Genomic DNA, 14,726 nt, shown 5'->3' with positions numbered 1-14,726 from the left:
AAGTGCCTGGTAAAGGGGCGAGTGCTGGACAGGCGGCATTGTTCCCTCTCAGACCCCTCCCCCACAAACAGCACCACAACGTGGTGGAATGGGTCGCCCTGTACTGACTAATCCCTAAGGCTCCGCCCCTTACAATGTAACAGGAGCGACAGCTCTACCTAAGACACAGAGGCAAACAAACACAGGAGCCTGTCAAGATGAGGAGACAGAGAAGTATGACCCAAAAGAGGGAATGGATCAAGGTTCCAGTGGGAGAACTAAGTGACGAGGAGATAGCCAACCTAACAGATTCAGAGTTCAAAACACTGGTGATAAAGATGCTCACAGGCTTGACAGATATGCTTGAGTATGGCAAACATGTAAGGGAAGAAGTGAAGGCTATGCTAAATGAAACGAAGGAAAATCCAAACAAAATCAATGGTGAAGGGCCTGAAACCAGGGTTCAAATCAATGATTTAGAACATAAGGAAGAAAAAACCAGACAGCCAGTACATAATGAGGAAACAAGAATGGAAAAAAATGAGGAGAGGCATAGGAACCTCTGGGACAACTTTAAACGTGCCAACATCCAAACCATAGGGGAGCCAGAAGGAGAAGAGGAAGAGCAAGAAACTGAAAGCTTATGTGAGAAAATAATGAAGGAAAACTCTCCAAATTTGGTGAAGAAAATAGACATACAAGTCCAGGAAGCACAGTCCCAAACAAGCTAGACCCAAAAAGGACCACACCAAGACACATCATAATTAAATGCCGAAGGTTAAAGATAAAGAGATAACCTTAAAAGCAACAAGAGAAAAGCAGAGAGTTTCCTACAAAGGGGTGCCTGTAAGACTATCAGCTGATTCCTCAAAAGGAACTTTGCAGGCAAGAAGGGACTGGCAAGAAGTATTCAAGGTGATCAAAAGCAAGGACCTACACCAAGATTACTCTTTCCAGCAAAGCTATTATTAAGAATGGAAGGGCAGATAAAGTGCTCCCCAGACAAGATAAAGTTAAAGGAGTTCATCATCACTAAGCTATTATTATATGAAATGTCAAAGGGACTTATTTAAGAAAAAGATCAACATTATGAACATTAAAATGAGAATAAACTCACAACTATCAACAACTAAATCTAAAAAATAAAAACAAAATCCAACTAAGCAAACCAGAATAGGAACAGCATCATAAGTATGGGGATCACTGGAGGTTTATCAGCTGGGAGGGGGATAGAAGAGAAATGGGGAAATGGTGCAGGGATTAAGAAGCATTTTGTTTGGTACAAAATAGACAGGGGGAAGTTAAGACTAATAATAGGAAAGGGTGAAGCCAAAGAACTTATATGTACAGCCCATAGATATGAATTAAGGGGGGTGGGATTGCTGGAGGGAAGGGGTGTACTGGGCAGAGGGGAGCAAAGGGAAAAAAACTGGGATTACTGTAACAAAATAATCAATATACTTTAAAAAGTAAAAAAAATAAAAATAAAAATATTTTCTCAAAAATTTGCAAGAAAAAAATACCTTAAACTGTTAATGGTGATTTATGGGTGGTCAGATTATTAGAGATTTTTATTTTCTTCTTTTTGTTTAGCTACATATTTTATTTTTCCACAAGTCATTTATTACCTGTGGGTTTTTTTTAGTCTAATTGTTATAATTTACTTATGACTTCTGCCTGGGTTTTGATTTGTCAGAATAACACAGTTCTAAACAATAACAAAAGCATTCTTTTATTCTATAGACTTCACAACTCCTAGAGTCTCCAATAAATACCAGGTTTCTTGCCAATGTCATTTTCCCAGTCAGTGGTGGGAAATGAATATGCACCAAACGCTATATAGCAAGAGTCCTGGCAAAGGGCACTCAATCGTCTCTCTGGCCAAGATGTTCTGGTACAAAAAGGTCTAGTATGATCAGCATGGTTTGGAACAAATGCCAGCACATACTGGTGTCAGCGTCAGCTTGGGGGATTCAGGCATGCTATTTTGGTCACAGGGATCCTGGGAGCAAACTAGATCCTCAGATTTTTCTCTAGAATAGTTTATCCAATGGGACCAATTAGTGAAAAATGTTCCACACTAGGGCAGCTTTCTACCCATGACTCTTGAGACAGAGAGTAGAGCAGACTCCAGGCACCCTGAGTTGGTATCACCAGCTTAAGCTCACCTTTGGCACCATGGTCTTCACCCCATGAATTCTCCACTCTCCATTTCACGAATGCGCCCTCCTGATCATCCTGCAAAAGAGTAGATAAGAGAGGATAGTGTGAAATTACATCCCTCCTGCTGACGCGTCACGTTAATTTTAGCTTTTCTTCAGCCACTCAGAGAAAAAGCCTTCTAGATACAGCCATGATATATGCCTACATGTACAATCAGGGCCATGTTTCTTTGACCACAGATAAAGGGAGACTCCAATACAAGTGTTTGAAGCTCTTAGGGCAAAAATGCAATGAGCCTAACAAAGCAATTGTACTATTCTTTACTTTACAATCTATTCTATACAGAAAATAAGAATATTAAAATGCTACTTGGCTAAGAAAAACAAAATATTATATTACTAAAAGCAGTGAACACCATCTGAAGCCAAGACTCTTGCTTTTAATTGATCAGCATTCTTTGCAAAGGCATCCCAATGTATTTATTTTAGAAATGATTCTAAGATTTGGTCAGAGTTTAAGAAAGAAAACACATTCTCATCATACTGCCTAATTTCCTACTTAGGGGATACCCAAGTGTGTGCTTTTGCTGATTCAGTTATACTAATATTGAATTTAATCCAGTAGAGACTGAAAGGCAAAGCAAAAGTAAAAAGACTATTTTCATAAAACAAAACCCAGGCAGTACTACTGTTTTCCCCCTTCTATCTTCCTTAATATAATAAGCTTAAGTTTCATCTTCTTAAAGGAACAATGATATGCATCATGAAAACCTTCATTCATAGTCTTTACTGAAGTGACACAGAGAGGGACAAAACAAAGGCTTCATTTGGGGAAAGACTTTTCTCTTTCATGTTTAGCCAGGGCACTTACTGATGTCAAAACAACTTAAATCTTTGTAGCAGGACTAGAGAGCTGGCTCCTGTATTATCTCCTAATGATACCATCTGTCAGCTTCCACTTGCATATAACTGCATGGGTCTCTTCTATGTGGATTTGACTCTATTCTTGGCATTTTTCTTGGCGCTCAGTAATTTTCAGTCTCAGAAACAGCCAACAACCAAACCTACAAATTATAAACACCCTTATCTGTACCAACTCCTTAATCGTAGCCCCAGATACCTTCGAAACTACATCATTAAACGATACATTCTAAGACCAGCCTATTAAATGTCTGTTTTGGTTTTCTGCTCCCCTCATTATAGTCCATTTTTACTTTCCTGTTAAATACCACTGTCAGAATCTATATTACCTAAGGTCATTTATTATAATAAGTCTGAAAATGCTTCCTCTTCTTTTCTTTGCCAATGAATTCCTGCATGACCTAGATCAAGATGTTCTCTGTCATCTACAAATATCGAATGATACCTGGACCTCCCTTACAGGGGTTCTAAGGAAGCAGCAATAAGAAAGAATATCTCAGAATATAGCTACTGGCATTTATCTCTGCATTATCATTCAAATGCAGTGCAAACTAGTTTCAGTGGTCAAAAACTCAAACTAGAGGGAAGAGAGAAATCTCACTATAAAATTCCAGTTGTGATAATATAAGTTCTGCTTTATACTATTAGCATGTAAGGTAGCTCCATTTCCCTGAGGAAAAAAATGATCAAAGAATGAAAGTTTCAGAGAATACGACATGGTATGTATGATTTTTATTTCTTAATAACTATGTATGATTATTAATTCTACAAAATATGAATACTCTATAAGAGATCAAAAATTATAAAAAGCCAAACCTCTCTTAGAAATTACAAGATTTTTAGTTTGTTTCTTAATAGTTCTCTAAAAATATAAAAGTTTAACCTTAATTAAGAAACTTTAGTGATAAATCCACTGAATTTAGTAGGTCCAAACATATAAATATGAACAATGTAGTATTTTAGTAGCATTTTATTCTATTTGATTTACTTTAATATTTTATTATTTATGGTATGTTATGAAAAGCTTCTTCTAATGTCAAGTTAGTTATTCTGTGACTTTCTTTCCCTAAATTAGACAGGTTAGAAAAAGAACATTTTTAGTTGTGGTAGTAAAAAAAATAAACAACAAGTGCTGGCGAGGATGTGGAGAAACGGGAACCCTACTGCACTGTTGGTGGGAATGCAGACTGGTGCAGCCACTATGGAAAACAGTATGGAATTACCTCAAAATATTAAAAATGGAACTGCCTTTTGAACCAGCGATTCCACTACTAGGATTATACCCGAAGAATCTTGAAACACCAACTCAAAAGAACTTATGCACCCCTATGTTCATTGCAGCACTGTTTACAGTAGCTAAGTCCTGGAAACAACCTAAGTGCCCATCTGTAAATGAGTGGATCAAAAAACTGTGGTACATTTACACAATGGAATACTATGCAGCAGAAAGAAAGAAGGAACTCCTGCCATTTGCAACAACATGGATGGAAATAGAGAGAATTATGCTTAGTGAAATAAGCCAGGCGAAGAAAGAAAAATACCATATGATATCACCTAATACAGGAAACTAAAGAACAACACAAACAAAAGAACTAAATAGAACAAAGAGCAGAACAGCAGTCAATAGGGGGGAGGGGAGAGGGAGAGAAGGGGGATAAGTAAGGGAAGGGTTTAGTCAAAGAACCTGTATAAATGACTCATGGACATGAACAAAGGGGAGGGATATGATTGTGGGAGAGGGGGTGGGCTGGGTGGGGGAGAGAAATGGGGGAAAATGGGATAACTGTAATTGAAAAATAAAAAATAAATTAAAAAATTTAAGCATTTTAAAGTCTTTTCTTCCTGATGATCCCTGAGCACTGGTGTAGAAATCCATTCTGCAGCCTAGAATTGGGAAGGCTTATTTGTGAAAGATAAAGCTTCAACTGTTGTTTCCAACAGCATGTCCTAGAAATAGTTATATTACTATTCAGAGTATTTCATATGAAATTCAAAATACTTCACATCCAATTTCCTGAAGCTCTGCATAAGTCCAATAATGGATGTACATGGCATCCACAAATTACTATTAAGACATTTTACTGCAGAAGAATCTGAATGATGGATGGAAAGAAGGTAAGTCTGAACACAAGTTATCAAGATATGAACACTCTGAGGGCAAACTTCAATTCCTTATTCAACAGAAGTTATCTTCTTCCAGGTTCTTTTGATGACCTCATTTTACACCAAGAACTTCCAAAGTTACAGAAAAGCAGTTACTTCCTTACTCCCTGCTGACCCAAATGCTACTACTCATGGAAAGTTCCTATTTTCACTTCCTCTGGGTATGCAGCCAAACCTCAAGTGACGCAGCTACAATGTCTTGCTTGGAAGCTGTTAACAAAACTCATATACCCTCTGAATGAAGCGCTGATGGACAAACAGTCCACAGGAGGACGGAGGTCCATCTGTGTAAATGTTGCGGTGGGCATGCGGAAAGGGTCGTACCTTTTCTGAGACTGCAGTGAAGGCCATGGCGTGGGTCATAAGTGACTCACCATAAGTCAACCTCTCAGCTTTATTCATGTTCTTCATGGAGACGCCAAACACTAACTCATGATCATAGCTGTAAAAAAAAAAAAAAAAAAAAAAGCACAATCAAGGGGGAAAGAAAGCTTCTGATTGTAAAATAAACTAGAAGAAACCAAAGAGGCCCAATAGCGCAAATAAATATGGGCTGTACCTCTTCAGAGAACAGGGTACATGCAGAATTCAGTCTCTCACTGGCATCTATTCTCTGTGACACAAGAGTACTCAAGAAAATATGAAGTGACTAACCATGAACTCCCAATATCAAAAAGTTGAAAAGATGAGCTTGGATTGTCATTCTGGCAAGAAACTTTAAAGAAAGCTTTTGACTGCTATCAAAAGTGATCTCTTAAGCTGGCAGAAGTACCCAGTTTCTGAATTCATTTAGACCATTGTGGACTGTGCAATTTAAATAAATACTATCAAAAAAAATTGGAAAATATTTTCAAAGTTAAAAAAACATGAATTCTCTTTTAGCAGATTTCTTTTCTCTTGTTAACTGTCAAGTTATTCACTCAACTTTCTATAAGTAACAATCACTTATAAGTAACTCTGAAGTGGTATACTTTAACAGTCAAGAAGTCTTGTATAATTTTATTCACAAATGAACCTTCACTGTCATCAACAACCAGGAGGAAGGTTTTAAAGTGTGTATGTAAATTAGTTCTAGTTGTCAAAAAGACAAAATATATAAGTCATCACCCTGGCTGGGTTGCTCAGTTGGATAGAGGATCATCCCAATATGCCTAGGTTGGGAGTTCGATCCCCAGTCATGGCACATACAAGAATCAACCAATAAATGTGCAAATAAGTGGAACAACAAATCAATGTTTCTCTCTCGCTCTCCCTGTTCTTCTCTCTAAAATCAATAGATTAAAAAAATACATGTAAGTCATCAAAGTAAGAGAAGCAGTTCAGAAGGATCAAATAGCGAAACAAGGTCTGGAAGACATTTCATTACATTCCCAAATCTCTGAGCAGATTTACACAGTAATCAATTATTTTTTTAAAAGTGCCTTTCTCATATAGGATGGCTTTTTATGAACATCCAACAATTTCGATGCAGACATAAAATATGATCTTGACTTCCCAGGTGAGAGCATACAGTATGTGCAGTTTATTTATTTAGAGTCCTAAACTCTACAAGATGGAAAGAAAGAGACCCACCTTCAGCCAACCTTACTCTTTGGGTGAACCTCAGCTGAGTCATTTCGTATCAAGAGCGCACTCCAACAACAACAACCCACAAATGACTTTCTATTTTAAATTTCTTTAAAAAAAATTTTTTTTAAATTTATTTAGTGAGAGAGGGGAAGGGAAGGAGAAAAGAGGAGAGAAACATCAGAGTGTTGTTGCCTCTCACATGCCCCCAACTGGGGACCTGGCCCACAGCCCAGGCATGTGCTCTGACTGGGAATCAAACTGGCGACCTTTTGGTTCACAGGCCAGTGCTCAATCCACTGAGCCACACCAGCCAGGGCTATTTTAAATTTCTTGCACTCACATATTCATGTCACTGAGGCCCATCTTGCTATTGAAGTATTTTCCAATATCACAGCCAAACCACACAGCCTAGAAATAGAGAAAAGAGGAAGAAATTCAACATAAATTCTATTTTCCTATTACACCAAAGAATGGGAAGAAGAGGTTTTAACCCCACTGCGGAAGGCACAGGAACAATACCAACCTCTCCATCTTTGATGGAGGCAGCAACCATCTTTTTCAAGAAGTCAATGGGCTGGTTGTTATATATAGTTTTTCTCCCTCCAACCATATTGCCCAAGTACTCCACTGTGTAAAGTTTGTGGTACTTGTGCTGGGGCCGCGGGTCATTCACTAAACAAATCTATTGAGATCAAGAACATGTTGGTTAGATTATTAAACCAGGAATGCCAAGCAAGACACACACCTCTCCTATAGGTACCTATGTCTGCATCAAAGCTCATCACCTCTGCCTAAAAGAATAAGCATTACAAACACATTGCTAAATAACAAAGAAACAGAAGGTGGCAAAGTCAATGGCAGAGGTCCTTGTACCTTCTGATTAGTGCAAGGGACACATTTGGGAGCTGCATCTTTCCTACTGGCAAGAATGACCCCAAAATTAATTCTGAAGAATTGCATCACTGAGTCAGGCAAGATGCAGATCCCATCGCTACAAGATTCCTGCTCTCAAGTTATAAGATGGGCTCAACACCCAGCAATGCCTCAACTGAGTTGGGATTCCAAGCATAAAGCAAAGCCATTTGCTGATAAAAGGGTCAAAATGAAAATAAAGGAAGGGATTCTCTGATCATCTGGCTAGGCAGTGGAGAATATTGGAAGAGAGCAGGAAAGACTAGGATGGGACACTGCTCCTTTCCATGAGAGTCCTTGGGGTTGGGGCAGGGGGTGGAGTGCCCCTTTCAGAGGTACTCTGAAACCACAGTAAGAAACACCCAATACATTTTTATTGTCTTTGCACATGGGAATGATTCTGGCCCAAAATCAGAGTAGCATGTGAGACTTGAAAGGATTGCTAGTCTACAGTTTGAAAAGTCTCTAAAGAGGGGCACTGGGGAATCTGATATCAACTCTATTGTTAGGTCCATAAAACACCTCAGAGGAAGATGGGGAGGGAAAGTGTGTTTAGATTCTAGTTTGATGATCATGCATGTTAACCCAGGAATCTTACACCCTTCTTTATAGTCAATAGGCATTTGAAAGTAAACAGCCAGTGGCTGCCAGTGCCAGTCTCCAACCTTATCTTCCATATTGAAGAGAGGCTTGACATGTTCCTTGTAAAACTCCAAGGGTGTTATGGGGCCAATCTTGTGATAATTTTTATCTTTGTCTCGATACTCCCAGGTGAATGTGTCTGGTGGATTACCCAAACAGATGCATACCACTCGGACTATCTGCAAGAAAAAGAGGACAGACTAGTGACGGCTAGGGGAAAGTGTTATTTACCTTTTCATTTTCCACAAACTTGGGAAACATAAGAAATCAGTGACTAAATTCAAGTCAGAAATTTCACAGGCAATCGAACATTGTTCCAAAATTGGAAGGTTAAAGTCCAGTCAACTTCTGAATTCTTAAACAAACACTCTGAACAATACAATTCTGAAACATTAATATTTAGTGTTTAGTATTTGCCCTGCAAATTAAACTTCTTTAGCCAAAAAGCTGCTTACCACTGATACACAACAAGACCTAGGTTGCTACTATGCTGATTAGATTTCAAATATCAATATATGACATATATATTATAAATGGATTTCCTTTCCTTTATTCATTTAGGTTTTGCTCTGATTGTGACAGAGTCACCACTCAGAAAAATGCCATTAACTTTTCAGTTAACAGATAGTGTCTGTTGAAAGTATTATTAGGACAAGAATAACTTTTAGTAAGTAGTAAGGCACCATTTTTCAGGTTGTGAGATCATAACATATTTTCTAACAATGTCACAACACCTTCCAGTTAGCATCATAATAATCTAAGGACACCCTTTTATATTATTTTCATCTTATAAAAAGACAAAAATAGAAATGCAGAGACATACCTTGTATGAGGTCAGAGCACAGAAAGTACTTCCTCCTCTACATCAGATATGCTGTATCTTTAAAAATATATAACACTATGATCTGCCCCTTCTTTCTCCACCTGTCACCTTGTGATCCAATCACATCACCCACCCCTGCATTATTTGTAGCACACATTTGTTTACTCCATTACAATCAAGAGAAATGAATTTTGTACTTATTACATGTGTCTATTTTGTGCTAGATATTATAAATCTGGCTAGGTTTATTTAATTCTCCTAATACTCTTTTAAGGTATAATTTCCCCTTCTTTTTTCTTTTTTCAAAGGAAATCAAGACTCAAGAGAAATTAAGTATTTTGTGTATTTTGTGTCTCTTACAGCATCTGGCACTATATTTGACCTAAATTTAATAGCTGATCTGAACACTGTTCCATTCTCCACCTCACTACAGGATGAATTATTATATTTTATTTTTAAATTCTATTCTATTTATTTATTTATTTTAGAGAGAGGGGAAGGAAGGGAGAAAGAGAGGGACAGAAACATCAATGTGAGAGAGAAACAGTGATTGGTTGCCTCTCACATGTCCCCAGCTGGGGACCTGGCCTGCAACCCAGGCATGTGCCCTGACTGGGAATCGAACGGCACTCAATCCACTGAACCACACCAGCCAGGGCAGGATGAATAATTTTAGAAGCACCACTTTCTTCAAGTTGCTTTCCTGTTGCAGAGTCATTAATGCTTTCCTGTTACTTTCCACAACAAATCCAAACACCATGACCTGATTTACTTTTTTAACCTTTCTTTTCTTTTTACTTTTTTACATAGGCATAACTTACATTCAGTACATTTGTGAAGTACATAACCTTCAGTATATAGCTCAATTCAATTTTTTACAAACATATACACTCATGTTACTACCATTCAGATCAACATCTAGAATAGCTACAGGCCTCTAGAGGTTCCCCGGCCCCTTTGCAGTTAATAGCACAAACTTCCCTCTAGGTAAGCACTATTCTGACTTTTATAACCATCAATTAATTTTGCCTGTTCTTCACCTTTATGTAAATGGAATCACACAGCATACTCTTGTACCTAGCTTCCTCTGTTGACATAATGCTGTGAGATTCACTCATGGTGCTATATCAGTAATTTGTTCTTTACTGCTATGTATTATTCCATTGTATATATAGATTACAATTTTTCTACTCTCTTATTGATGGACATGTGAACTGCTTTCAGTGTGGAGTTCTTATGAATAATGCTGCTTATATTTCTATCCAAAGAGTTTTCAAGGGGGTTGAAGGAATTTACATTCTCACCAGCAAAGAGAGTCCCAGTTGTTCTGCATTCTTGCCAATACCTGGCTTTGTAATTTTACCTTTTGGGTGGGTATGTGATGGTTCAGTGTAGTTTTAATTTGCATTTCCCTGAGAAGCATGGTCGGATTTTAAAGGCTCTTAGTAATGTCGCCCAACCTTATTTTCCATGGAAGACTCTGAACTCCAGTCAGGTTTGTCTGTGTCTCTCCTTACTGTGCCTGCTCAATGCACTTAGCTCACTGTCACCTTTATAACTCTGTTCCTCAGATCCCAATCCTCCTCCCATGCTTTAAAGCTCAGTGCAAGATGCCCCTCCTCCAGAAAGTTTTCACTAAATATTCAGGCTCACACTAACTGCTCCCCTTTCTGAATACTTCCGGTATAAACATTTAGTATTTAATTCCACAGTGCCATTAATGTTTCTCTAATGTCCCCCTTGCTGGGCTTAATCAACTAGGAACAGGATCTACATCTTAGACATATCCTAATGAACCCTAGAAGAACCACATTAAGTCAAAAGTTCTTCTCCAGTGACTGGTGTGAAATTTGAATTTAGGAGTTCAGATTGGGTTTCTGCTCCCTTTAAAAACATTCTGATGGTGAGGCCTTACACATATATATATACGCAATGTTTCCCTAGATTCCACCATCCAGAACTTGGTAGTTAAGTCAAACATGTCAGCTCCAGTCTATTTCTTTCTTTTACTTAAAAAAATTATTTATTTATTTTTAGAGAGAGGGGAAGGTGGGAGAAAGAAAGGGAGAGAAAATTCGATGTGAGAGAGAAACACCGATCAGTTGCCTCCCATACATGCCCCAACTGGAGACTGAACCCACAACCCAGGCACGTGCCCTGGCCAGGAATCAAGCCAGCGACCTTTTGCTTTGCGGGATGAGGTCCAACCAAGCCACATCAGTCAGGGCTCCAGTCCATTTCTGACTGATAGACCATGGAGTCACACCTGCCATAAGCCAATTACAGCAAATCATCACTTATCAATTCCATTTATAATTATGGCCACTTACCTCCTTTTTCCTCTAGTTAAGGGAAGAACAATGGCTCTAAAAATACACTGTTGTCTTCTCATTTCATAGATGAGAATCTCATACAATGGCAAATTCTGTATTGGATGAAGTGACTGCCGAACTGTTTCTAAATTTCAAGAAAAGGTGTACCAGATACAGGTAGGATTAGGGTAACCAATCCTATGCATGTTGTAGTCATTCTTGGAGCAGTGGAACTATCTGATCATTTAAATAATGCCCTCCTAATTATGTGGGCTATTTCTATCCCTATGATCTCAACCAGGGCAAGATGATAGACATCAGAGGATGACGTGAACCGAAGTACAAAGGTATCCTCTAAGAGCAGGCAAAAGGGAAGGCCTGCCTATGACATTACAACTGTAATTAAGGATAAAGAGACTCACCATTAGTGTGTTATTATGGAAGACAGAACCTGATTCTACTGTCTTTTAACAAAGGCAGATTAATTTACAGAAGTTATGCTTCCTTTCCTTGTTATGTTCTGATTTCTAAGACAGAATCTTCCTTTTCTAGGATTTACTGTGTGTTTTATGAGCCTGAACCACCTTAAACCATCTCTCTTTTGATGTTATGTCCTTCTTAGGATGGTGTCTAGCACAAAAAAGAGGCAGCAGGGTATCACATTAGCAAGTGTAATGAGCTACTCTAGCCATGGATTAACGAGCTCTGGAATTCATACTTGTACAGCACCAAGGCCACAAATGACAACTTTACCATAAGGACACTGCCACTGGCAACTATGGTCAAGACAATGACAATGAGAAGGAAAGTTTATATTTCTTTTTGTAATCCTCACCTGAGGATATGTTTATTACTTTTTTTTAAGAGAGAGAGTAAGGGAGAGAGAAACAGCAATCGGCTATCTCCCACACATGCCCTGACCAGGGATTGAACCTTCAACCTAGGTATGTGCCCTGACCAGGGGATTAAACCCACAAGCTTTCTGGTGTATGGGACAATGCTCCAACCAAGAGAGCCACCTGGCCAGGGTGAGATGAGGAAAGTATTATGGATTTAAACGATATGTATTTTCAACTAGTAATTGCTGTCACATGTGTATGAACATATATCTGGGATTTTGACCAATTCTCAGTCATCTAATGGTGGTTTTTCCAGCTCAGCCAGGCCCTTACCAAAAAAAAAAGAGGTTAGGCCCAGGCCCAGTGAAGATAAAGACACCAAAGTTAATTTCCATTTACTTTTAAACACATTCTAAATATAAATATGAATGCTTTACACTACAATTTACATAGTGCCTTAGTGTGCACTTGACTCCTTACCTAAAGTAAAAGTGTTAAATCATTGCCTCTTTCTCCCCTGGAATGCAGGAGAGGAAATCTGCATTTATTGCCATCTAAAGGAATTCTACTGTGAACCCTTTTGCAGGATAAATACCGCATGTTTTATAATGTGACAGGAGTACATAGAAGGAATAAATGAGGATTAGGGTCACATCTCTTTCTCTTGGATTTTAGTAAAACTGTGATTTAAGACATGTTGCATTATTTTATATCCAAAACCATTCACATTCAAATCAGGCTGTAACACTTTAGAAGGATATTTGGCTCCAAGCCAATTAATATAGTTAAACAAGCTCTAATTAAAAGAAATTCTCCAAAGTATTATCTCCAGGGTCCCTGATACTATATTTTCTTGATCAGAAACTCTGCTGTTCTGAAATAACATTCCCTGTTCCCAACAGCACAAAACTGGCAGTGAGCTTTGGATATCCAAGCCTGCTCTCTGGTGGGCAACTTGGGAGTGTCACCTGCTTCTCATAAGGATGCCCTTGGCATTCAGAACAAAAAGATACCAGACAGTGAGCACAACTGAATATTGGTGAGTAACAGAATCCGGAAAGGGAATGAAAAAAAGGAAAAGGACACAGAAAGCCTGAGACATGGAACCTGGGGAAAGAATCTGTAGCTCCCGATTTAAAGACAAATCCTGTGTGACGGAGTCAATTTCTACACCCATGGCTAACTAGCAGACAGACATCAAGTGAGAGGAGAAAGGCAGGATGAAATGGTTGCCAAGCGGTCATAAATACTTAGGAGGGTGAGCGTTTAAAGCCAGCTACAGGCAGACTCAATACTGGGTTACTGAGTGTACACTAAAGTCTAAAACACAGGAGATATATTAGTTACTTCTATTATGAAAATGCGAAGCTACAATGTCCTTAAGAAACTATCTACCCCAACTTTTTAGTTTTACTGATAGAGAAACTAGGCTCAAAGGTAAAATCATCTATTCGATCACAGAGCAGAATGGCCACAAGTACACAAAAGTGGTCACAGAAACTAGGTGAATTTTGAAGATAGCTGAGTGCTGATGGTAAATGAGCTAGTTACAAGAGGGAAGGCGTAGGGACCTTGGTGACTGCAGACATGCAGAGAAAGGGGAAAGAAGGGAAGAAAACTCTGCTTTCTGGTGGGGAATGAAAAAAAGGCAAGGATCTGTTAAAACAAAAACAAAAACACGCTGTGCCTGCAAAAGCAAGCAGGAAGATATTTTCTGAAGGCATTATATTTTCAGACAAGGAAAACACATAAAAAGGTACATTAAAAAAATGTGCCCTTTGTCATCTGAAAGAAAATAAGTTTATGTAGGGAGCATCATAGAGATGAAAACAGTCAAATGATGATGTTGAGGTTACTTCCAGAGCGGTGTTTGAATCAAAGAAATAGTTAGAAATGCAGATTCTCTAGGCACACCCCAGAACTACTGAATCTGCATTTTAGCAAGCTCTCCAGGGGATTCATACACACATTAAAGCTTGAAAGCCCTACTTTAGACCACATCTATTCTTTCCCTCCTCCAACACTTTCCTTCTTCAATTATTATTTCTCTCATTCACATATCCCTTTCCACATCCTATTTCCCTCACACTGCCCCAACCGCCAAAAGGCCTTCTCTAATGTCTGCAAGCCCCCCACTTCAAGGTACCATGCCATCACCAATTCTTTCTTTTCCCTTGTACTATACACAAACCTGGTCCAAACCACTAGACTCATCTATACAACCATAATAGCCTTCTAATTGGCCTCCCCACTTCCTCTCCAGTTTTACACTCCATTCTCAAAGCATTCAGAGAGAATTTTTTAAAAACAAAAATTAAGCCACATGACTCTTCAGCTTAAACCCCCTTCCAATGATTACTCCACTTAATATAAAACACAAACTGCTTCTCATGGCCTACAGGCC

The 14,726-nt window shown here is 38.6% G+C and overlaps 1 protein-coding gene across 1 annotated transcript in view; it reads right to left on the bottom strand.

Annotated features, from left to right (window-relative positions):
* Positions 1-14,726, bottom strand: part of BLMH (bleomycin hydrolase) — a 44,884-nt gene that overhangs the window by 14,322 nt on the left and 15,836 nt on the right. The window contains exons 7-11 of the mRNA XM_090291994.1: positions 8,372-8,527; positions 7,318-7,476; positions 7,135-7,202; positions 5,550-5,667; positions 2,148-2,217 (exon numbers count right to left, since the gene is read on the bottom strand). Coding sequence (XP_090148120.1) covers positions 2,148-2,217; positions 5,550-5,667; positions 7,135-7,202; positions 7,318-7,476; positions 8,372-8,527 — 571 coding nt within the window. The remainder of the gene's footprint in view (positions 1-2,147; positions 2,218-5,549; positions 5,668-7,134; positions 7,203-7,317; positions 7,477-8,371; positions 8,528-14,726) is intronic.

This window comes from Furipterus horrens, unplaced genomic scaffold, assembly GCF_987537825.1.
Source record: "Furipterus horrens unplaced genomic scaffold, mFurHor1.1.pri manual_scaffold_11, whole genome shotgun sequence".
Lineage (NCBI taxonomy): Eukaryota > Metazoa > Chordata > Mammalia > Chiroptera > Furipteridae > Furipterus > Furipterus horrens.
The sequence above is the reverse complement of the archived record's forward strand: the minus strand, read 5'-3'. Positions and strand labels throughout refer to the sequence as shown.